A 25,343-nucleotide genomic window follows, 5' to 3' on the forward strand; every position below is an offset into this window, starting at 1 on the left:
GGAGGAGATGTACAATTTGGGTCATGCTCAATCGGACTTGCCCCAAATGGTGGAGTTACAAATGTGCCAGGGAATTCCAATACAATCCCAATCAAGGTGGCATGTACCAATGCCATCTCACTAGTCCAAGTGATCAATTTCAGTTCACAATTGATCACACTGATAAGTCTAAGAGTCAAAGGGATCACACAAACAAGAGTAGTGTCTGCTAATACTAGCTGATAGAATCAAAAAGGGAGAGAACGATCCATCATGGGAAGCGGGATGCACAGCAGACTCATAGAATGGCAGATGTCCTAAATAGCACTCTGGCCTCAGAATCAGCCCTTAAGGCATTCGGATATGGCTGAAGAGCCCATGAGAGTATTTTAGGCATGGAAAGCCAAGACACTCTTGAAAAAAAAGAAGACCTAAATGAAAGATCTCTGCGAGTGAGATCCCAGTGGAAAGAACAGGGCCATCAAAGAAGGAGGTACCTTTTTCTGAAGGGAGGAGAGAACTTCCACTTTGACTATGACCCTGTCGGAATAAGATCGAGTCGGCGAACTCAAAAGGCTTCCACAGCCATGGCAGCTCATGACTAGAGCCTAGGGAGATTACTGACGCCATAAACAAGAGTGTCAAATTGTTAAGTCAACAACAGGAGTCACTGTGTACTTACTCCTCATGTGGGATCTGTCCTTAATGTGTTGTCCAATGCGAAGTAATGCTATAACTAGTACTGAAACAGTATTTTACACTCTGTGTTTCTGTGTGGGTGCAAACTGATGAAATCTTCACTTAATATATACTAAATCGATCTTCTGTATATAAAGATAATTGAAAATGAATCTTGATGTGAATGGAATGGGAGAGGGAGTGGGAGATGGGAGGGGTGCGAGTGGGAGGGAAGTTATGGGGGGGAGCCATTGTAATCCGTAAACTGTACTTTGGAAATTTATATTTACTACATAAAAGTTTTTTTAAAAAAAAGAAGAAGCGTCTAGAATTCCGCATACAAAGGCCTGGAGTAACCCAGGAGTAGCAGCGAGCTTGGAGTAACCTGGAGTAACCCAGCGAGCTTGGTGTGTTTGGGAATCAGACAAGATCACCAGTCTGGAGGCAGGTGTAGACCTCCAAAGCGGCTTCAGACATGTCCTCAGGTGGTTTGACATCATTTCTCCCGGTGAGCCAGCTGGAGTGACGGCTGACTGGCTCCTGTGTGGCTGACTGATGCCAAGACAGGCGCTTCCATGTGTCTCCGATCAGAATAACCGTATTCACTTTGGCTCCGGGCAGGGCCTGGGCTCGGTCGCCTCTCAGTTTCTGATGGTGCCTGGTGGAGTCCTGGCCTGGTGGAGGAAGCTACAGAATGAAGGGACAGAGAGCTAACTCGCTACAGAACTCGCCAGGGGGCGCTTCTAAATACCCGGGTTCCAGGTCACGGTTCTGACCCACTGAGCCCATCACGGAGGGAGTCGAGTCTTCGGGTTAGCTGATCTAGAGTCAAGTATTCCTTCCCTACCCTTTTGCTGCCGGTTTGCAGGATTTGTACACTTGAAAACACATTTATGGGCCAGCGCCGCGGCTCACTAGGCTAATCCTCCACCTAGCGGCGCCGGCACACCGGGTTCTAGTCCCGGTTGGGGCGCCAGATTCTGTCCCGGTTGCCCCTCTTCCAGGCCAGCCCTCTGCTGTGGCCAGGGAGTGCAGTGGAGGATGGCCCAGGTGCTTGGGCCCTGCACCCCAGGGGAGACCAGGAGAAGCACCTGGCTCCTGGTTCCTGCCTTCGGATCAGCGCGGTGCGCCGGCCGCGGCGGCCATTGGAGGGTGAACCAACGGCAAAGGAAGACCTTTCTCTCTGTCTCTCTCTCTCACTGTCCACTCTGCCTGTCAAATAAATAAATAAATAAATAAGAAAACACATTAGTGCTGAGGCCCTGAGACCCCTCTTAAACTCCTGCTCGGAGCCCCAGGAGACAGAGCTGGTTCCAGTCTTAAGATGCGGCATCTTGGTGGAGCTGACCTTCTCTAACCAGGGGACCAGGTCTCCCATGCAGGTCCAGCCTTGGGGCGCTAAAGGCGGACAACCGCGCCCTTTCCTTCTCTCCATTGATGAAGAAGGTCCACGGCTGGGTCAGCCTGGCTCCCAGGGAGCTGACTGAGGGGCGTGGCGTCAGGCAGCCACAGCTAACACGTGCCTGATGCCCCCACCCCATTCAGCGAGGGCTCTGGGTGGCCCCCAAGGGAAAGCCTGGCCAGCTGAGTCACTCAGAATAGAAGAGGCGAGAAAAGCAAGCAAGTGGCTGCTGCTTCCCGATTCGGCAGATGGATTCCAGTGGGGCCGCTTCACGTGAGATGGTGCAGGGGGAGACAGCAGCCCCCCGCCCTTCAGTGGGACCACCGTGTCTGGCTCGCGCCAGTGCGCATGCTCTGAAGTCCACCGCGAGCAGGTTGGTGGCCGGGAGGGGCCTGGGGCCCACACGACCGCTCCCCTGATGTGGTGTCCGTGGGTGGCGTGGATCCAGAAGCCCAGCGCCCTGGGGAGCCTCGGGGTCAAGAAGGTGGCGGCAGGCTGTTGAGGAATATTTGGGACGGCCCCACGGGAAGCCGGTTCACATGGAGCCCGGTGATCTCTGGCTTAGAGGAGAAACCATTAGAAGCCAACAGCCGCAGGACGCCGAGGCCTCGCCGCACCCTGCCGCCGGGAGCAGCCGCCCCAGCCGGATCGGCCTGTCCCTGTTCTGCGTGGTTCCGCGCTCCTGGCGCGTGCACGATTAGGTCACGTGCAGTTTCCATTCTCCCTTTTTACGCTGTGAAAAGAGACTCGTGATGGCAGGCGGTGTCAGTGGGGCCACTGGGCACACGAGGCGGCTGGCGGCTTCTCATGGTTTCTGACTTTGAGTTTAGATCATAAAAGTTACGCGGTATGCAGTAGTGTGTACTTTTGTCTCTTGCTCAGATACCTACACACGGCCAGGATGACTATTAGCTGGCTAGTTGGTAGGAATCAGCATCAGCCCACGTGGAGTCACTGACTCAATTACTTTCCGGTAGCCAAAGGGTGAGGGGTGTAGGGGGGGTGGTTTCCGATGTGAACGGCCAAAACTGGGGAATTGAATGAACTGATTCACTCCGCGGTCTGCGGCCCGGAAAACCCTCTTGGTTGGACACCTTGCCCCGCGGCTGGTGTTTTGGCAATTTCCCGGTGCTGTCAGGTGCCTCGGGCTCGTTCTGGGAGGCAGAGGCAAGGGGCCACCCCGCCAGCCAAGCTCATCGAGGAAAATGGGGGTCAGTTCAGGTTCCCGGATTCTTGCACAGAGGATAGTGTCCTGAGTTTTTTTTAAACACAGAACTATTCGTTCCCAACATCATCATTTATTTTTACTCTTTTAAAAAAAAAAACAAAGTTCAGACAACTCTGACTGTTCAAATAGGCAGGCGGAGGGAGGAGGAAGTCTCCCATCTCAGCCCCGGGGTGTGGGGTGCGTAGTCTGGGGAGCAGCCAGTGCTCAGGCTGGGGGCCCCCTCTGCTGTCTCCACGCCGCCCTGCTGCGGCTTCCCGTCCTGCTTTGGTTCTGCCCCCGCGAGCTCCTGGACCGGGACCTGCGCCGAAGCTCGGAATCACACGGTGCGAGGCTAGGTGAGGCTGCTTCAAGACTTTGCCAGAACCGCGTTTCTGTTTCCAGCCGGACGGCCCGGGCTCAGCCCTCCCCCCTGCTCTCACCCAGACAGCTCCCCACGTCTCCTGCCGCTTCCTAACGCTGTTCCCCTCTATGGCTTTTCTCTGGGGAGGGGGACGATACCCTGTGCTAGCTCCCCCACGTGGGTAAGAAATGGCTGGTGCAATTTGTTGATGCGCAAACGGGCACATTAATTGGAGCCATTGTCTGTTAACTTCCTTTTCTTTTCTTTTTTTTTTTTTTTTGACAGGCAGAGTGGACAGTGAGAGAGACAGAGAGAAAGGTCTTCCTTTGCCGTTGGTTCACCCTCCAATGGCTGCCACGGCTGGCGCGCCACGCTGATCCGATGGCAGGAGCCAGGTACTTCTCCTGGTCTCCCATGGGGTGCAGGGCCCAAGGACTTGGGCCATCCTCCACTGCACTCCCTGGCCACAGCAGAGAGCTGGCCTGGAAGAGGGGCAACCAACCGGGACAGAATCCGGCGCCCCAACCGGGACTAGAACCCGGTGTGCCTGCACCGCAAGGTGGAGGATTAGCCTAGTGAGCTGCCACGCCGGCTGTTAACTTCCTTTTCAAACAGATGAGGATTTAGGATCCTTGTTTCCCCACCCTCCTGCCCCACCATCCTCCCAGCTTAACGATGGCGACATCGTGTTAAAGTCATACTCGGTAGGCAAATTCTTCACTGTTCAGCCAAGCACTGTACTGCACTGCACTGATCGTTTCGTATACACTTCTTTAATTTTGAGTATCAATAACCACGTCGTTGCTTTTATCAGCTTAGATTTTTTTAATACACTGTCACTCACACTTTCCAAACCCTTATAAAAGTCTTCCGTACAAATGAGTCTGTCGAGTGATCCTGTGCTTGGAGCCCTCCCTTTGTCTGTTCTATCAGGCCTTGGACACTCCCCCTTCTCGCCTATGTTGATTTTTAATTCCTGAATCCTAAGGCTCAGCTGGCTTCGGCAAGAGCATATTTTTCAGTAGCTTCACGAAAAAGCATAAACGGGAGGCAAATATTTGGAGAGATCACACATCTGACCCTGTATTTATTCTTCCATTATGTTCGGTTGATAGTTAGCTAGATATAGAAAGCTTACTTGAGAGTTAAATGTTCCCTTGGGGTTTTGAAGATTTTTTTTTTTTTTTATAATTTCTGGTACCTGGTGATGCTTCTACAAGTCTAATCCTCCTGCGGTTGCTCCCCAAAGGTTCTTGTCCTGGAGGCGTGGTCCCCGACGTGGTGGGCTGAGAGGCCGTGGAAGGATCAGAAGTGGGTCGGTGATGACGTCGCCAGGGCAAACACTGTCCGAGGCCTGACTTGGAGCAGGTGCGCCCCCAGGGCTGGGCTGGTTACCGGGAGCCAGGTTGTCATGAAGCCAGCTCTGCTTTGTGAGCTTGCTCTCCCGTCTCTCACCACGAGACGCGGCTCACGCACACAGGGTTCACGGCAATCTCCCCCGTGAGCTCTCTGCCGGCGCCACGCCCTTGGCCCCTAGATCTGTGAGCTACAGAACCCTCTTCTGTTTATGATGCACCCGCCCTGCGGCTGACAAAGACTGAGATGGACGCGGGCTTGGTCTGGGTCCTGCAGTCCCTTGTGTTTTCTCTGCGAAGGCTCCTGGTGTGGCAGCGTCACAGAGGCGGGAACGTCAAGTTGGCCAGACCAGTGCGTCTCCTGCGTTCGTGGCCTCCGTGCCCGAGCCCGGCAGACGCCACGGTGGAAGCCGCTGTGATCCTGCCCTGCCTCTGCTTCCCGCGTTGTCCCTGCGTTCCAGATCTCCCACCCAGTACTTTCATTTCCCAGTCCTCGAAAAGCTTCCTCTGGTCAATTTCTGTCCTTTGGTCCCACCTCCTGAGAACTTTTCTGGACTTGATCTGGGCTTCCTCTAGGCTCCACACTCTGCTCAGCGTCTGGCTGGGTTTCTCCAGAAGAAAGAACCCCCAGCTGTGTAGGGGGCTGAGCGGGGGGGGCCGCACCCCAGCTGTGTAGGGGGCTGAGGAGTGGGAGGGGGGCTGCACCCCAGCTGTGTAGTGGGCTGAGCGGGGGGGGGCTGCACCCCAGCTGTGTAGGGGGCTGAGGAGTGGGGGGGCTGCACCCCAGCTGTGTAGGGGGCTGAGGAGTGGGGGGGGCCACACCCCAGCTGTGTAGGGGGCTGAGCAGGGGGGGCCGCACCCCAGCTGTGTAGGGGGCTGAGCAGGGGGGGCCGCACCCCAGCTGTGTAGGGGGCTGAGCAGGGGGGGCCGCACCCCAGCTGTGTAGGGGGCTGAGCAGGGGGGGCCGCACCCCAGCTGTGTAGGGGGCTGAGCAGTGGGGGGGCTGCACCCCAGCTGTGTAGGGGACTGAGCAGGGGGGGCTGCACCCCAGCTGTGCAGGGGGCTGAGGAGTGGGGGGGGCCGCACCCCAGCTGTGTAGGGGGCTGAGCAGGGGGGGCCGCACCCCAGCTGTGTAGGGGGCTGAGCAGGGGGGGCTGCACCCCAGCTGTGTAGGGGGCTGAGCAGTGGGGGGGCTGTACCCCAGCTGTGTGGGGGGCTGCACCCCAGCTGTGTAGGGGGCAGAGGAGTGGGGGGGCTGCAAGGGTGTGACTGAGGAAGGGGCCTGCTCTCACCGCACCCCCGGGGCCCCTCTGCCTCCTGTTTGCACCCCGTGCCACACCCCCAACACTCTCACTTTCTCTACCCCCCCCCCCACTCCTCCCTTGTCCTTGTTGTTGTGGGTCGGTACCCTTCATCTCCTGACCGTGTCCTCAGTGGCCTGGGAAGGTAGAGATGCAGACACGCACGGGAGCTGACTGTGTGGCTGGTGTCCAGGTGGTCCCCGTCCCTGACACGCCTGGTCTCAGCACAGCTGCCCACACGTGGGAGCCCCGTCCAGACCGTGAGTGCACAAACGGAAGTGAATTCAGCAAAGGTGCCGCTCAGGACACTGGGTGCTCACACTGGGGTGCCGACGAGCCGCTGGGTGCAGAAACACGGTGCGAGAACAGCCACTTACCCGTGTCTTTATTTGAAGACTCAGAGGCTCCATGGGCAGGTGACAGCCGCCCCTCTTGGTCTGGGCGTCTCATGGCAGGGGTCGGCCAGGCCACGGCTGCCGAGGACGGGGCTCCACAGTGCAGCCCCCCTGCCTGCCCACGTAGACTTAGAGACGTGTGCGCTCTGCGCCAGTGAGTCCTTCTGACAACGTGCCGCAGACAGTGGCTGGGGAGTCCCCACGACGCCAGCGCAAGCCATGGCGGGAACGTGGCTGAGTGGCCCTCCTCCTGTTAGGAGCCCCACACCGGCCAGCTCCAAGTCACCACCACTCCAGCTCACCAGGAAGCCCAGTCACTGTTTGAAAAGAATTTTGTCCTAAAAGTGACAGCGGTTTTTTGGGTTAGCCAAGCGGTAAGAGCCAGGGCTGTTTCGCTGTCACCCTTTGGCAGTGCTGTTTTCGTGCTTTGTGTAATGACGGCGCCATCAGTGTGTGTGTGTGTGTGTGTGTGTGTGTGTGCTCGGCAGAGCCTGAAGCATTTGGGGGCGCTGTGAAGTCCCTGGCCCCAGCCAAGAGCCTTCCTCTTCCCCACAGTGGGCATTTGGTGCCTGTAGAACCTTCTGGACGGCTGGGCTCCACACCTCCCACCTGGCCTGGCCTGGGATGGCTCGGTCGCCGCCGGCTTCCTGCATGTGCACAGTGGGGAACAGTCAGGTGAGGAAGCGGAAGCGGGGAGGAGAGTGCCTGCCACGTGTGCCTGGCGTGGCGACCCCAGGCCACCTGCCTCTGCCCCTGCTCTAGGCGGCCCCCTGAGAGACTTGCTCCCCCGTCACGGGTGCAGCTGTAGCCTGGAAACAAACGGCGGTGGGCCCTGTCCCCAGCCGTGCATCAGCCGTGCATCAGCCATGCATCTAAGCCCCGGAGGGAGCAGGAGGCGGGCACTGCTGGGAACAGCTCCACGTGGCGCAGCTCTGGGGCCCTGGGGAGGCGAGGGCAGGAGTGAGGTGCCCTCGGCTGTGCACCCCTCCTGGAAGGCACTGCCCTGAGCCTCCACGGCCACTCCGAGGGTCTGGCACAGGCCAGGCTGTCTGTCCCGGGACGGGCTCTCCCCAGTGTGCAGCCACCCAGGGCTGTGCTGGTGTAGGTCCAGCTTTGGGGTGGCTTGGCCACGGCCGCTGTGGCAGCCTCAGTCATCTTCCCACTGCTTTCCTCGAGCAATTCGTGCACATTTGCCTGGAGCCATCCGTGTCGCTGCCCCGGGCCTCCAGCTGGGATTAGCACTGGGGCTTCTCTACTCCCAACTCGGCCCCACACGAGACTGGCAGCGCCCGTGGCCAGCTCAGATGATGGGTGCGAAGGCCTAGGCCTCGGTCCAGACCATCAGTGCAGGATCTCGGGAGCCAGGGCGCCTTCTCCCCGGGGGCCCCAGAGGCAGTCCTTACCTCTGTGTAGCCCTCTGGCCCCTGCCCGAAGCGTCCGGACCTGGAGAGCCTTCTGCCCCAGGTGAGCCTGGGACCTAGGACCGCACCCAGGGCCACTGGAGTGTCTCAGGACGACAAGGCCTGGGTGCTGCCACTCACTGGGGGCCTGGGCAGCCAGGAGCACCACAGCCCTCCTCCCCACCCCAAGGAGCTCGGCCTGCCAGACCTGCCTCCTGCGGCACCTCCGTCTGCTCCCCCCACACCTGCCCCATGGGAGGCGCATGCTCGCCAAATCCAGGGCACCCCGGGTGCATCCCTGCTCCAGGGCAGGGGTGAGAAGCGCGCTGTCTGGAGTAGAACAGGGCACTGCCCCGCCTCTGCGTCTCTGCAGCTACCCCAGGACACCTGTCCTGAGACGCCCAGCCCCATCACTCAGGGTCACCAAAACCCAAGGCTTCTCCCACCGCAGGGCAAGGCACTGGCCCAGTCCCGGCTGCTCTGGGCCTTTTGGGGGGGGGGCGGGGCTAGAGCAGTGGATGGGAGCTCGGCTTGGACGTGCAAACACAAGTCCTTCCTCCCCGAAGGCTGTTGCTCCTCCACCTCGGAGGATTCCGAGAGAAACCCGAGACAGGGAGCGCGGGCCTGGCTCTGGCCCCCAGGGCCGGGCCACATGTCCGGCTTTATCCCGGTTATAAATTGTCTTTTTATGATGTCGAAAGTCATGTTGAAATTAGGTCATTTTGAAGGAATTTATTAAAAGGTCCTGAAAAGGCAGACCATGGAGGAAGGAAGTGCGCCTTTGGCGGAGAGATCTAGGCTGGGTTTGCTCATTCCTGGTCCTGGGCCTCTGCGGCTGGGCACTGGCACTGCCGGCCCCGCCCCGCCCCGCCCCGCCCAAGTCCCTTCTCAGCCCTTTGCTCCTGGAGGGGGGTCCTGGCCTGGGCGAGGGGCTCCAGGGGTTGGGCAGAGATGGGTCCTGGCCGCCTGCTTCCTTGTCTGGCGTGACTCTGCTCTGCTGGATTTGCACACCGGCGTCCAGAGGATGGAAGGAGCTGACCTGCCCTGGGTCACAGCGTGTGGCACCCGAGGGCCCGGGGCCGGGTGCTGGGGCCCCGACTCCAGAACCCCATGGAGCACTGTGCGAGTGCTGCCTGCTCACCTCAATGGCTGCTGGTTTCTGCGTCTCATTTCCGCCTTCAGGTACTCAAGGCGCGGCTTCTCCCGCCCCGGCCCCTCCCCACACAGCACCATTGCCTCCCACTCCATACTTCTCTCACGAGGCTCCTTCCCACGCTGGAACCCTGAGCGTGTAGACGGCCCAGGGTCCCGTCCAGAGGCTGCCCGTGTCTCTCTCCGCTGGCAGACACAGCGCAGGGGAGGAAGAAGTGGGCTGAGCGCCCCCGGGACCCCGGGGCCCAGCCAGGAACGAGGGGCCCGGCCTCCCTCCGGGCAACCCTCCGGGCATCGTGGGCCTGGCGCCGAGCCCCCGGCTCGCGGGCTGGCGGCCCTGCCCGGCCTGTTTCCCTGCCCTTTCTTCATGTCCAATTAGAAAGCTGCTCCAGGTTTCCTCGTCACTGTCGCCATGTCTCCAAATGGCTTTTCAGTGTCAGGCCCGTCAGGAAATTAACTCATCACGCGGTGACAGCTGCTAATTTTTCCCCTTCCATGTCAGATGGATCGCCCGCCGAAGCCGAGAATGAATCACCAGTCCCTGATTAGAAGGGGCTTCCGCAACGCATAACTGCCACCCGCGGGAACTTGCTCCTCCGTGGGAAATGATATTCCCTGGGGGGCGGGCAGGAGCGGAATTCTTCACCGAGATGGGCCCTCTGCTCACGGAGAGCAGCGGGCAGGCAGGGCCCAGGGCGGCGCTCGGCCTTCCCAGTCTCTTCCTGGAACCGCCGGGGTCACAGTTCGGAGCTGCCTCTCCCACACTTCCCTCTTGCCACGGCCAAAGTGGCAGAGCCCAGAGCGTGCTCAGGGGACTCCCGGGGCGGGGGGGGGGGGGGGGACTGAGACCCCGGGAGTGGGGCCCTTGCTCCTGCACGGGGAGGGGCTCTGACAGGGTCTCTGCTTGACCAGGCTGGAGCCTGAGCCTGCGCTTGTCCGTCCCCATCCAATCTGCTCTCTGCAAGAACCCGCTAAGCTGGTCCGGCCAAACTCCGCCCCTCGCCGTGTCCAGCTGGGCTCCTCGGCCGCACCTCCCCCGGGGCTGTGCGTCCTGCCACTGCCCACCCTCCATGCTGGCCGTGGCGCCGGTTCCTTGGGCTGTAAACCCACACCTCCTCTGGGCCGGTCACCTGAGGGCTCTTTCCCCACCGCCCTCGCCCTGGACAGGCCGCCTCCCGGGCGCCCTCATGGCACAGCTCCAGCCTGTGTGCGTAAGGGCCAGTGCCTTCCTCACGGCACTCGGTTCCTCCAGGCAAAGCAAACCGATGCCTGTCACTGGGCTGTCGCGGGCGTGGACCCAGGGCCAGGCAAGCTGCTCTGCTCTCTGTCCCCCTCCACCCCGGCTGGCACCCTCCCCTGCCCCGACCCTGGCCACAGCACTGCAAACCCCGACTGCTGGCCCCGGTCTTCCCCGCAGGCCACCTGCCCTTGGGGTCGGGCCGTTTCACTGGCCAAGGCGAGCTGTAAGGTGGCCTCTCCGGATTCCCGCCTCCAGGTAGGGGTTTCACGGGCTCTGCTGCTTACTCGGTGAATCTTCCGGAAGCATGCTGCAGACGCCGCTGTACGGGACGTCCCTACTGACCGCCATGCTGAGGTGCAGATTCGTGCACGCTTGGACTCGCGTGGGGACAGGAAAGAGGCAGCATGGACCCGCTCCACAGGTGCTCACAGGACGCAGCGGGCCGGGGGAGCCGTGCAGTCCCCGGGTGCACCTGGAGACCCCGTCTGCACGCCCCTCGCCATGCAGGGCCCTGCTCTCTGTGTCATGCACGCAGCGTGGTTCCGGTGTGCCGCTGCAGGCTGCGTGGCTTGATGAAGGGTTACATGCCACCGAGACATATTTAGTCACTCTTGGTAAACCGCAGCATGTCCACGTCACCACGGCGGAGTCGAGCCGCCCTAGGCTGGGAGATCTGGAAGTATCGCCGCTGAACACACCCCTCCCCCTTCTGTAGCGAGGGCCATCACGTCGTAAAGGCCACCTTTATTCTGGTAACAAACAGGAGTTGGCCCTGTCACTGTTTGTCGAAGACAACGCTGGAGAGCAACCGCGTGGCCCTGCCATTTTTAGGGCTATTTACCGCGCTGGGCGCCAGGCCTCAGGTCTCCCGGCTTGCTGTTTGGAGGGGCCTGTGTGAGGGGAGGTGGCCTGGTTATCCCAGGGAAGAGGTTCCACGGGCTCTCGGTTGATGGGCGACGTTACTGTCGCAGGATGTGCCTGGGCCATTCGCCAAACACAGGGGGCATGTGGCTGCGGGAGACACCAGCCGACGTCAGCCCCGGCCTCGCAGGAGGGAGCGAGCGAGGGCCGCCCCTATGCCCCGTGCAATGACTGACACTCCATCGCTGCTTACTGCTACAATTTTATTTCAAAGAAAACAGAATGAAAACAACTTCTGCCTTGGAGGGAGGGGATTATCTTACAGTTCCGGAGAAGCAAGAGCGGTCATATCTAGAAACAAACTGGAACAGGAACTCGTACTCCACAGCGCGGTGCGTCCACGGACCACGCCGGTCGGGAGGGGCGGGGGGTGGAGGGGCACGGTGTCTGTCTGCTTACCTTCAAGGTCAGCCTGTTCAGACCGACACAAATCACAAATAGATCCTGCAGAGCGACAGCAGTAAGAACAAATGTTTGTCATGAAAAGCAAAATATTGATATGAGCAGTATTTTCCAGAGTGCACATTTCATAGACAGATTTCATGGCAGGAAGCTAAGTCAGGAGCAACAGCTGTCTTAACCAAGGTATATCTTAAATAAACTTCAAGGCTTTTCTTAACCATGGGCTTAATATTTCTTATATGCAGAATGCAACCAGAGCGATGAATACGGTGACAATGTTTGAAGGGAGGAGATTTAGACGTGAAATGAACTAACAGGCTTCCTTTGGTCTGGGGACATTGTTATCCTAAAGTTTCAAAAGAAAGAGAAAATGAATGGAGTGGACTGCTTCCAGACGGTAATAATCGCAGCTGCAACTTTCAACCAATTGACAACAAAACGTTAAAGCCAGCTGCGCGCTGACCGCCGGGGCAGTAGCCCCACGCCGCAGGAGGCCTGTTCCGTAGCTGACCGCCGCGGGCCACCGTCCTGCAGGGACTGAACGGGGAACACTGGAGGGCGTGAAAGCCAGGCCAGCGAGCTGTAGCCAGGAAGGCCGCCCGGGCCCGGCCCGGCCCGGCCCACTGCCCCGGCGCGCTCGCGGCTCTCGCTGGGCCTCTCCTGCACCCCTGGGTGGAGTCGGGCCCGGCGCCCATGCTCAGGCTTCATGGAGCTCGCTGCTTTCTCTGTGGCTCTGAATCACCGTGGCCGCGGGGGAGCCGTCCTGGGTGTAAATGACCATGCTGGTCAGCTGTTCCGCCCCGCCCGGGGCCACGGCCTCGGCCTGCAGGAGCTCCTGGGGGCCGGCCGTCTCGATCACGGTGTGGGAGAACACGCCCGCGTCCTCCTGCGCCCCCGGGGGCAGCTCCGTGACGATGTAGTGGGTGGCGCCCCCGGGGAAGCCGCTGGCGGACTCGCCCACCATGGCCTGCACCAGCTCCTCCGTGACAATGATCTGCGAGATCTCCCCGTCAGACTCCACCAGGTCCACGTGCTCGCCTGGCACCCTCAGGCCGTGGGCCTCGGGCTCCTGCATGAGGATCTGGGAGCCCTCCCCGGCCACCATGTGCACGGCGCCCTCCTCGTTCACGATGACCTGGGTGACGCCGTCCTTGATGAGCTGGCCGGCCGCAGCCGAGTCACACACGGCGAACTGCAGGACGCCCTGCACCATCTTCTTGAAGGCCACCTGTGCTCGCTCTGGAGACGCGACGAGGGCGGAGGCGCGGGCCACCTGGGTGCGCACCTCCAGGGCCCCCGGGCTCTCCTGGCCGTCTGGGAACACCTGGATCTCGGGGCCCTCGGGCTCGGCGGCGGCCGCGTGCGACGCGTCCTGGCAGGGCAGCTGGATGAGCACGTCCTTGTGGCCCGGCCGGCCCCGCTCCTCCTCGCTCCCTGCCCTGCCCTCCGCCTCCCCCAGCTCGGTGACGGCGCAGAGCAAAGCATCCAAGGCAGAGGCGGCGTCGGGCGTCCCGGCCTCGGACAGACTGAAGACCTCCTGCTTGGTGACCTGCTGGATCACAGCCCCTCCGGGGCCCAGGGCCTCCTCCACACCGCGGCCCTCCATCGAGCCCCCCACGACCACCACCTGCGTGGCTCCCTCGGCCAGCTGCTCGGGGAGGATGGGCCCGGGCACCACGCTGCCGACGTGGGCTGCGTTCTGACTCGTGGCAATGAGCTGCCCGTCCTCCGTGATGTGCACCACCCTGGCCACCTGGCCGGCCATCGCCAGGGTCTGCAGGGTGGCCGCGGCCGTCTCCTCCACAGAGGCGTCCAGGGCGAAGTCCCCGTCATAGCCCTGGATGATGATGACCTGCTGCACCTGCTCGGGAGGCGGGGCCTGCCTCTTGCTGCTCCGCAGGGACTTCTCTTTGACGGGCGACTCCTCTGCCAGGGCGGCTGCCGTGAACGGACTGTCCGTCTCCACAAAGGTGGCTCCCTGTCCCTTCAGGCGGCACTCGTAGGACTTGGAAACAATGCCTGTGGGAGACAGAGACCAGTTAGGGCCTTGACAAAGGCTTAACAGTAAGACAGTCCTGTGTTACAGAAATGGCAACAAAACGCCAGGGCCCAGTGTTCAGAAGCGCGGGCAAGGGACTAGTGCCTGCAGTGCCGGCAGCCCATACGGGCACTGGTTGGCGTCTAGGCTGCTCCACTTCTGACCCAGCTCCCTGCTATGGCCTGGGAAAAGCAGCAAAAGATGGCCCAAGTGCTTGGGCCCTGCACCCACGTTGGGAAACCTGGATGAAGCTCTTGGCTCTTAGCTTTGCCTACTGGTTGTTGCGGTCATCTGGGAAGTGACCCAGCAGATGGAAGTTCTCTGTCTCTCCCTAACTCTGGCTTGCAAATAAATAATCTTAAAAAAAAACAAAAACCAAAAAGCCGCTGCAGCAGCATGGGAGAGCTCATGGCGCCAGAAGCGCTCAGGGCCCGGCTGACGTGACGGCTGACAGGCTTGTCCTGGGATCCGGGGTGTACGCAGTCATGGGTTGGTGTGCACTTCCCCACACTTGTGGGCTGGGTGTGCAAACACACTCCAGCTCCCGGGGAGGCAGCACAGTTGACTGCCCTTGACTGTGGTCACTTCTGACATATTCAATATTTGGTAGTGAGACAGCAATGGCAGCAGTATCTTCCAATCCAAAGGAAAACCTTGTTAATTAAAACATTTTTCTTCATCTTATTTGAAAAGCAGAAATACAAAGAGAGTACGAGACAGTGGGAGCGAGACAGAGTGACAGATGTCCCATCTGCTGGTTCACTCCCCCACTGCCTGCAACAGCTGCGACTGGGCCAGGCTGAACCCAGGAGCCAGGAGCTCCATCCGGGTCTCCTCCGTGGGTGCAGGGGCCACAGCCTCCCAGGGTGAGCACCTGCAGGAAGCTGGAGTCTGTGGCACAGCAGGGCCTGGAGCCCAGGCACCCTGACGCGGGATGCAGGCATCCTAAGCAGTGTCTTCCCCTCTGCGCCAAATGCCCACGCCCTGGAAACCAGAAAGGACACACACACACACACACACACACAGGGCTTCCGTTCCCAGGTATGCTTCATAAAGCCAGCAACACACACACACACACACACATACACACACAGGGCTTCCGTTCCCAGGTATGCTTCATAAAGCCAGCAACACACACACACACACACACACAGGGCTTCCGTTCCCAGGTATGCTTCATAAAGCCAGCAACACACACACACACACACACACAGGGCTTCCATTCCCAGGTATGCTTCATAAAGCCAGCAACACACACACACACACACACACACACAGGGCTTCCATTCCCAGGTATGCTTCATAAAGCCAGCAACACACACACACACACACACATACACACACAGGGCTTCCGTTCCCAGGTATGCTTCATAAAGCCAGCAACACACACACACACACACACATACACACACAGGGCTTCCATTCCCAGATATACTTCATAAAGCCAGCAACACACACACACACACACACACACACAGGGCTTCCATTCCCAGGTATGCTTCATAAAGCCAGCAACACACACACACACACACACACACACAGGGCTTCCATTCCCAGGTATACTTCATAAAGCCAGCAACACACACACACACACACACACACAGGGCTTCCATTCCCAGGTATGCTTCATAAAGCCAGCAACACACACACACACACACACACACACACAGGGCTTCCATTCCCAGGTATGCTTCATAAAGCCAGCAACACACACACACACACACACACACACACAGGGCTTCCATTCCCAGGTATGCTTCATAAAGCCAGCAACACACACACACACACACACACACACACAGGGCTTCCGTTCCCAGGTATACTTCATAAAGCCAGCAACACACACACACACACACACACACACAGGGCTTCCATTCCCAGGTATGCTTCATAAAGCCAGCAACACACACACACACACACACATACACACACAGGGCTTCCGTTCCCAGGTATGCTTCATAAAGCCAGCAACACACACACACACACACACACAGGGCTTCCGTTCCCAGGTATGCTTCATAAAGCCAGCAACACACACACACACACACACACACACACACAGGGCTTCCATTCCCAGGTATGCTTCATAAAGCCAGCAACACACACACACACACACACACACACACACAGGGCTTCCATTCCCAGGTATGCTTCATAAAGCCAGCAACACACACACACACACACACACACACAGGGCTTCCGTTCCCAGGTATGCTTCATAAAGCCAGCAACACACACACACACACACACACACACACACAGGGCTTCCATTCCCAGGTATGCTTCATAAAGCCAGCAACACACACACACACACACACACAGGGCTTCCATTCCCAGGTATACTTCATAAAGCCAGCAACACACACACACACACACACACAGGGCTTCCATTCCCAGGTATGCTTCATAAAGCCAGCAACACACACACACACACACACACACAGGGCTTCCATTCCCAGGTATACTTCATAAAGCCAGCAACACACACACACACACACACACACAGGGCTTCCATTCCCAGGTATGCTTCATAAAGCCAGCAACACACACACACACACACACACACACACAGGGCTTCCATTCCCAGGTATACTTCATAAAGCCAGCAACATCTGGGGCTGGGTAGGGCCCAGGCTGGAAGTCAGGGACTCAAGCGCTCGAGCCATCACCTGCTGCCTCCCGGGCTCTGAGCGCTGCTCAGAACTGAGCGCTGAGGTGAGAACCACGTACTGTACTGTGATGTGGGATGCAAACATTTTAACCCCCAGGGTAAATCCCTGCTCCAAGGAATATCATCTTTTAATTCCAAATCCTAGATACAGTAAATTTGTTTATTCAACAGGAAGAAGGAAAGCCTGCATATTCTATTAAGAATAACGTGACGGCAATAACCCAGCCAGTGGGAGTTAGGGACGGGAGCAGGGGGAGCCTGTGGGAATCCCCTGGCTTGGGGGCTTGGGAGGCCGGAAGGGGGCGCGTGCTCCTGCCTAGCTATCCGGGCGTCCTTTGCAGTCTGTCATTTGTAAGCTGGATGCTAAAGGGTAAGTGCGGGGTGCCCCAGCCCAGGCAGGCACAGGGATCCCCAAAGGCCTGGGCCGTGTGGAGTAAGAGCTGTGAGCCTGTCTCATGGGTCTCAGTGGCCAGGCCCGAGCTGCCATCTGTGCTACAGAAGAAACTGGCACGAGCTGGGGGCTGGAGGGGCGAGGCCCGAGGCCAGAGAGGCCGCAAACGTGGCTGGCAATGGTGATCTCCGGAAAGAGAGCTCCTGTTCCTATCAGTTTTCTTCCCACCTTCTCTCCTCCTGGATGAGTGAATGATCTAGGACTGATCTTTTTAAATATTTCCATATCTAGACCCCCCTTTTATTTTTTACAGATTTATTTATTTATTTGAAAGGCAGAGGGGGAGAGGGAGAAGAGGGAGAGGCAGAGAGAGAGAGAGAGAGAGAGAGACGCCTTCCATCCATTGGTTCACTCCCCAAATGGCTGCAATGGCCTGAGCTGGGCCCATCTGAAGCCAGGAGCCTGGAACTTTCTCTGGGTCACCCACATGGGTGCAGGGGCCCAAGGACTTGGGCCATCCTCCACTGCTTTTCCAGGCACATCAGCAGGGAAGCAGATCAGAAGTGGAGCAGCTAGGACTTGAACCAGCGCCCATAAGGGATGGCGGCACTGTAGGCGGCGGCTTTACCTGCCATGCCACAACGCCGGCCCAAGGTGGAGTGCTGTGGAGGGAATCACCCAGGGCCCCGGGCTGGATGATCTGCCTGGGACCCTGCCAGCTTGCCCCTCACCTCCCTGGGTTTACAGACAGGCACAACCCTCTGCCCATCTTAGACCCAGGGGCTTGCCAGGGAATCAGAAGGTAAGCGTGAGACTAGCTTGAAGCACAAAGCCCCTGGCAGGCAAGGACTGAATTCCTCCTCTGCTTTAACTCATCGCTCCGTGATCTTCTGATGAATGACGGATGATCAGAGTGGGTGATCCTCTCTGACTTCTCTCCTCAAAGAGCTCAGAGGGGCTCAGTCTCGAGCAGTAGCCCGATGGGGCCTTACGCTTCGTCGTCCACTTCTGCTGACCCTGGTCCCCCCGCCATCATCTCCCTCTGTGCATGGAACTCCCCACTGCTCATCTACCTCCATCTTCATTCTGGGCGCTGGACTGGTTGTTCTCTAATTTCAAGGTCATTTTTAGCTGACACCGAATTTGATTTACAAAGGAAAAGAGGACACAAGGAGCAGCCGCCTTCACAGGGCTGCCCTCCCCAGGGACGAGGGCCCCGCCCTTCTAGAACCAGGGGCCGGCCACCCTCAGGGAAGAGGGGCTGCCCTCCCCAGGGACTCTGGGCCCCTCTAGATTGAGGGAGGATGACCACCCTCAGGGAGGGGGGACTGCCTGGCCCGGGGAGTCTCTATAAGCAAACCAGGCAGCTCTGTTCTTAACTCTGCAACTGGACAGAAGTCTCCTGGGTGAAGAATGAGCATCCGACTTCTTGTAGCACAGCTCATCACACCACTCAGAGCACTCACTCAATTTGAAACCAGAGGTGGGTTAAGCCAGTCCATTAAAGTAAACTGCGAGGGTAAACACACTGCCAGGACAGGGTGTGACGGAGCCAAGCCAGCACCCTCAGCTCGGGCGGCAGCAGCCTGGCTGGTCCCTCACAGGTCGCCAGTGCAACAGGAGGTCCGTCTTTGGACTCCACGATTTAATAACTTCGAGTGCTGTCAGTACTGCTGTGAAAAACGGCACCTATAAAACGTAACAGCCTCAATCAGATTGAAAAAGATTCACCCACTGAAGATTCTTCCATTTCAACCATAATGAATTAACGCTGAGCTATGTAGAAGTTCAAGTGCCATTTACACTAATGTGAATCTCTGCTTGAAGTTCTAGCTGGGCTGTGACCAAGAGTGCACTGGGCACATCACCTTCCACTTGTGAGCCCTCTGCAGTAACAGGAACTGTGGCGCTCTCCACGGCGCACGTGGCCAAGCCGGGCAGTGTTTGGGAGACACAGGCCTTGCGCAGTTTCCTCCTGAGCTGCTCGGTCCCGACCGTGACGCCAGGCTGCACGGACCTCCAATGACGTTTGTGCTGCACTTGACATTTTTAAAAGACAGTGTGAGCTTCCACGGCCAAACAGTGGGCCAGTGTTTTTGGGCATGCTTCCAGCAGGGCCACACACCGCTCTGTGCGAAGGTGCGAAGCGAGCAGAAATGCAGCCCGCACAAGCAGGGAGCTGGGCTCGGTGCTCGTCCGCCTCCCTGGGCACCAGACACGCCACTCCCCTCTCAGCCACATGCGTCCAACGCTTAGGCCTCGGCTGAAGTAAAAGCAAAGCAATGTTTTGTGGGGCTGTTTGAGGATTGTTTCTGGGGAGGCGATTTCCGGCTCAGGACTCCTGAACACCACCAAGACGCGGTAGCCCTGTGGTCTGCATCCTCTGGGGTGAACACCTCCAGGGTCCACAAGAAGCCAGCAGCATCCAGGCAGGCGTGCAGGCCTTGGACCGCAGAGCCGGGCCCCTGCACCTGGCGGCTTCCGCCGGGGTGGGTGCTGCTCTTTGCTGCCAGCGTCTTTCCCCACGGAACAAATGCCCGATGCTTTTGTTAAGCTTACATTTAATTAAAATGTACAGAATTTGTGCAGTAAACTCGAATGAAACAAATAAGAAGAGGGCCCCCTCTCTTGAAGGCATGCGTTGTGAATGAAAAATGTCATTACAGACTAAAAAATTTTGCAGTAAACAGGGCCTACAGAGAGAAGTTTCCCCTGTAATGACATCCATAAAATACACAAATGGCACTTTTAGTACCATCCTGAATACGGCATTTTCTGTGCTCTACACACAATCTAAATGGTTTGATCATAGAGCATAATACTCCATTGGGTTTATAGAACAATCAATGTTCCATAAAATGATGTATTTATCCAATCGTGGGCTCAGCAGTTACTGGTGTATGACATTGTAGGACACAGGCTTGGGCTCCTCGCAGCACACATGCTGGCTGTAAAACTTATCTCACGCCACTTCAACAACTTCATCTCATCTGTGGCAAGTAATTTGTGGAAGCCTCAGCTTGGCTTAAAAAAAACTTGTAATAAAAATTCATAGAATTTTCAGGAGAATGAAAGCTGATGACAATAGAAAGGTCACATTGTGTCTCCACTAAAGGGGTCAAAGGTTGCCAGCAGTTCTAAAACCGAAAGTAGATTTCATGCCTCGTGTAGCAGATAAAGATGGCATTAAAAAGACATGTCGCGGGGTGAAAGCCTAATGCCGCCGAAAGCTTGTGCTAATATCCTATGTAAACCACTGTGCTGCTACGAGCCAGCATTTATTCTGCATTTCTAAGTTTCTCCCGCAACAGTACTAAATGTTTATCCATTGCTAGGTTACTCTCAGACACGGCGTGGCTGGGATTCCATATTCTGGTAGGGAGGGCCAGCAGGCAGGAGAATGCTGGGTGCTTCGCTGTCGTAATTAAAACACCTTGAACACGAAGCGACTAAAAACCATACTTTCCGTCTAAAAATTTGGGGCACACGTGACACTGTAATTCTTAAGCCACATACAATTTTTCTTCACTTCAGTTTTAAGATGTAATTTTAACAAGAATGTTAAGAAATCATACTTAATGTCTATTAAAATGAAACAATATTAACAGATTATGCTAATAAATTAGAGCCATATTTTAATGTCACAAAAGCTTATAAGTTTCTCAAGTGAAAGTAGGAAAAATGACAAATTAAAATTCAATGAAATATAACCTTTTTAGAAATTTCAAAGCAGGGACTACATTACTCTCATACTAGCAGTTGCTGATAGTTTAGCCAAATCGATATCAATAATTGCTGTATAACTTATTCATTTTATAGACAATAGCAATGCCCTGGCATCCTGCAGGACGCCCTGTCGGAGAGCTCCCTGCATGCCTGGTGCTGACAGCGGCCCACCCTGTGGGACCCTCCCTGAGCCACGCCCTCGTCAGACAGATCCGCCCTCCAGGTCTTGACGGACAGCTCCCATCACCTGAGGCGGGAGGAGTCTGGGAGCACAGAAAGCACCAGGCTGTAGGAGGGCTGCATGGGCCAGAGGCACCTGAACGCTTACGTCCCGAGAGCTGACCCATTAATTCTCTACCTTATTAGTGTCATCTTTATTTTTTGAGGACACAAGTTAGTTAATAACTCTTATCTCTCCATTGTTTTCAAGAGTTAAAAATCATTCTGGTCAATGTTACTGAAATTCACACACGATGCTGAAATATTTGAAATGCAAAGTTAAGAATTACTGTGGCCTCTGACATGTCGTTAAGCTGAGAGATTTATTTCAGGGTACAGACTTGCTTTTGGTCATTCAAAACCCTAAGGAAGGGGCCGGTGCCATGGCGTAGTAGGTTAATCCTCCGCCAGTGGTGCTGGCTTCCCATATGGACGCCGGTTCTAGTCCCGGCTGCTCCTCTTCTAATCCAGCTCTCTGCTATGGCCTGGGATAGCAGTAGATGGCCCAAGTCCTTGGGGCCCTGCACCCACATGGGAGACCCAGAAGAAGCTCCTGGCTCCTGGCTTCGGATTGGTGCAGTTCCGGCTGTTGGGGCCATCTGGGGAGTGAACCAACGGATGGAAGACCTCTCTCTCTGTCTCTCCCTCTCACTATAAGTCTCTCTCTCTCTCAAATAAATAAAATCTTTAACAAACAAACAAACACCTAATGAAAACCTATGCTGGTAGGAACTGGCTTAAAGATGTGCTAACTTACACAGCATAACGACAAAAAGGCATTTGGTCAGCATCTGCTTCGCACTACGTGTAAACACGTGCAGGTGCAGACTGAAGAAGTCGCTACTACGGCCTCAATTTCACGAGGCCATGTTTCACAAGAGGAGATGGGGGAACAGTCTTGCTGTGAAAAATGAACTTGGGCCCACTCACACCATTCCCGGGAAACCCTTCTTACATCAGCTCAATACACGGTTTCCTGAGCTGCACCAGGCGGTTTTAGAAAGCAGTTCCTACAACAAGCCAGGAGACAAGTTTAGGCACTCCCAGTTTTTTTTTTTTTAACTTTTTAAAATTTATTTTTATCTATTTGAAAGGCAGAGTTATAGAGAGACACAGAGAGAAAGATAGAGACACACAGAGAGGTCTTCCATCTGCTGGTTCACTCCCCAAATGGCTGTAATAGCCAGGGTTGGGCCAGACCGAAGTCAGGAGCCAGGAGCTTCTTCCAGGTCTCCCGTGGGAGTGCTGGAGGTCTAACCACTTGGGCCATCTCCCACTGCTTTCCCAGGCCATTAGTAGGGAGCTGGTTCAAAAGTGGAGCAGCCAGGACACAATTTGGTGCCCTTATGGGATGCCAGCATTGTAGGCAGTGGCTTAACCCAGAACACTACAATGCCAGCTCCGGCCTGTTTTTTTTTAATTAATGTTAGCACTACATTTAACATGGGTAGCAACTCAAGATAATTACCAGAGACCCCTGAAAAGAATTCTAAGATTCAGAAAGAAAGAATAAATTTTATCTCCAGCTGGAGGTACATAACTGTCCATGTTTCTAGCTTTACCAAGAACAGTCTCTGTGGGCCTGGGTGCTTCCATGCGCACTGAAGAGCGACAAAGAGTAAAAGCCAATATTTTACTTTTAAAGTCACCCACCCTAAGAAGCGCTGTACTGAATCAGACCCTTAGGTATATATTATCATTTTCATGCATGAAGATCTAACAGTAATGGGAGTTATGCACACAAATCTCACTCAGTAAGATAAGAACGGTCCTTTAAGGTTATCTTGACAGGCTTTGGGGGGTGAGGGAGGGAGCAGTTAACTGTTTCTCTGCTGTACTGACAGCGACTCGCGGCTTCAAGTGTCACAGAGGGGATGCAACGGCACTTGAAAGGCGGCCTGCGCAGGGCAATGGCCCTGTCGCGGGCCACGGAGACCACTTCCTAAAAACAGCCAGGAGAATCTGCAGCCGAGGGCTCCGAGGTCCTGAGTCCCACGTGGAACAAACCCAGGGACGGGAACCACACAGGTGTGAGCCCAGGTTACAGCTAGCTCGCCTCGCCGGCCTCGGCCACTGGGCAGGATGGTCATCTTGGACGTGTCCATGCCCCTTGGGGGAGCCAGGCCTCAGCCTGTCCCTGGTGCCTCCCCGCATCAGCACTCAGGCCATGCTGAAGAGGACACAGGGCCTGTAGGCTGCCTGGGTGAGTTCCCAAAGGCCTCCCATTCCACTGGAAGACAGCGCCCTCTGCTTCTGGCAAGGCCTCCTGCTTGACCTACAGACTCGCGCCGGCACGCTCTTTTTTGCATTACTGAATCAGAAAATGAGCAGGCCCAGTGACCTTTTCCTGAGCGTCCTCTGACAGTCTCGAAACCCCCAGTACAGATGACACAGCATCGGGAGACGAGGCCTATTTTTCACAAGTTACACACATCACACATACCTTGAAAGTAAAATCATGCAAATGAGAAGCCCAGTCAAAGTCGCCGCAGGGCAGGCGGCGGCCGAGCAGGCTACGAGACCGAATGAACTCGCATCCACTCTTTGTTGTTTTCCTGGGAAACCCCACGAGAAGCTCACACCACGCTCGTAGTCACGTTCGTCTTTCCTATTACGGTATCTCCCCATCTTTCCCGAGGAGATGAGAGGAAACAGACATTTGTCTTCATTGCAGACACTCTGGTATGAAGGTAAAAAGCAAACGGCTTCCCCGTAACAGCACAGAGGCACCATTAAAATCAAATTTACAGTAAACAGCTCCTACAGCTGGGGTAAAGCACTAACTGTTAGTATTTTAATTATCCGCAAAGCTTGTGGAGGTCTAACATCTGCTCGTAGCCAAACGACAGCAGCTGCTTGTGTACATGCGAAACAACGCGATTTCTTCTCCACATCTGAAAGCGAGTCAGATGTTGCGGGCACATGGCTGCCTGCGGAAGGGACCCCGGCGAGCCGCGAGCAGCAGCCCGGTGCGGCCTGGGGAGGAGCCCGAGCCTGGCGTCGGTGCGGCAGTCTGCAGAGGGAAAACGCAAGACGGAGCCGGTGGTCAGCGGCAGCCACTGCGCCCTGAGCCACTTCCAAGGGGGTCCTGGCACACCCAGGCAGGACAGGAATCAGGGCCTGGGCAGGCGAGAGCAGGCAGTGGGTGCCTCTCCGCGCCTGGATCTACACAGGTGGGCTTGCCGACAGCAGCTCGCCTGCACCTGGCCTTGGGCTTGGCCCACACTTGGCCTTCAGCCTTCACCACACGGTGCTGAGGAAGGGCGGGGCACAGCGCGCTGGACACTGCCAGGGTCACGGTGGGAAAAGCTAACATTTTTTAACAAGTAAACCTTTATTTTGAACATTTTCCCAAATACCTAGGTTAAACTCGTGTTTAAACTTGCAGAATAGCTGTGGCTTAGGACTTAGGTACATCTGGGATGGCAAAGTTTAAAAAACAATTTTAAAAAATAAACAAAAGGTAAGTTATAAGCCTTGATCCCTGCCTGTGAAATGAGTGGATGAATGAAAACCCACTTACAAACTGGAGCCTTGTGTAAATGCTAGCAACCGAAACCTAAGGTTTATGCAACATAACACATTAGCATCAGCTGTTTTCCCCTCCACACACCTGGCTGGGTGTCCCTTTTTTAATGTTTATTTATTCATTTTTATTTACTTGAATGACAGAGAAACAGAGACAGAGACCTTCCATCTGCTGGTTCGCTCCTAAAATGCCTGCAGCAGTCAGGGCTGGGCTAAGCCACCACCAGGAGCCAGGGAACCATCCGGGCCTTGTGCTTGGGTGTCAGGGACTCAAGTCCTTGAACCATGATCTGTGTCTCCCAGAGGCATTAGTAAGAGGCTGGATTGACAGAAAAGGCAGGACTCCATCCCAGGCACTCTCCTTGGATCCTTGCTACCCATGTGGGAGATCCAGGCTGAGTTCTGGGCTCCTGGTTTTGGCCTGGCCCAGGCCACCTGTTGTAGACATCTGGGGAGTGAACTTGTGAATGAAGATGGATCTCTGCCTGTGTTTCCATTAGTTCGTTAGGGGACTCAAAGGCTTCGTCAGGCGGGTAAGACGACTTCCACTGAGAACGTGTTTGACAGGAGCTGGGAGTTGCTCTCTCACTGGCAGGCAGGCTCACAAGTCCTCAGGACAGACAACACCCACCACGTGCTCCCTGCACCGGGACGCAGGCAGGAGCAGAGCAAAGCTTTAGCCGTGTCACCTAACAGACATCACACGGGGACGCTGTGTATGAGGCATGGCGACCACCACAGGTGACAGGAACGCAGGAAGGAACTCTCCTAAGACGCAGGGCTGTTCCCGGGGTTCCCAGGGCGCCTGCCTGGCATGCCCTTCAGCAGGGTTAAGGCAGAAGACCTGAAAGACTTCTGCTGGAATGTGCCAGTCTCCCAAAAGGAGGCTACAGGCCTGCCACAGGGGGAGGGGCTTCGGAGGACGTGGGAGGCCGGAGGGCAGGCTCCCGGGCCCCTTGCGAGGGAAGCGCTTCTGT

The 25,343-nt window shown here is 56.5% G+C and overlaps 1 protein-coding gene across 2 annotated transcripts in view; it reads right to left on the reverse strand.

The window, feature by feature from the left end:
* Positions 1-11,580: 11,580 nt before the first annotated feature.
* Positions 11,581-25,343, reverse strand: part of ZNF407 (zinc finger protein 407) — a 455,442-nt gene continuing 441,679 nt past the window's right edge. For both annotated transcript variants that reach the window (XM_008261471.5, XM_089304977.1), the window contains exon 9: positions 11,581-13,812. In XM_008261471.5, the coding sequence (XP_008259693.4) occupies positions 12,491-13,812 (1,322 nt within the window). In that variant the 3' untranslated portion in view covers positions 11,581-12,490. The remainder of the gene's footprint in view (positions 13,813-25,343) is intronic.

Source organism: Oryctolagus cuniculus, chromosome 10 (assembly GCF_051225735.1).
Source record: "Oryctolagus cuniculus isolate XC-2025 breed Fujian yellow rabbit chromosome 10, ASM5122573v1, whole genome shotgun sequence".
Classification (NCBI taxonomy): Eukaryota; Metazoa; Chordata; class Mammalia; order Lagomorpha; family Leporidae; genus Oryctolagus; species Oryctolagus cuniculus.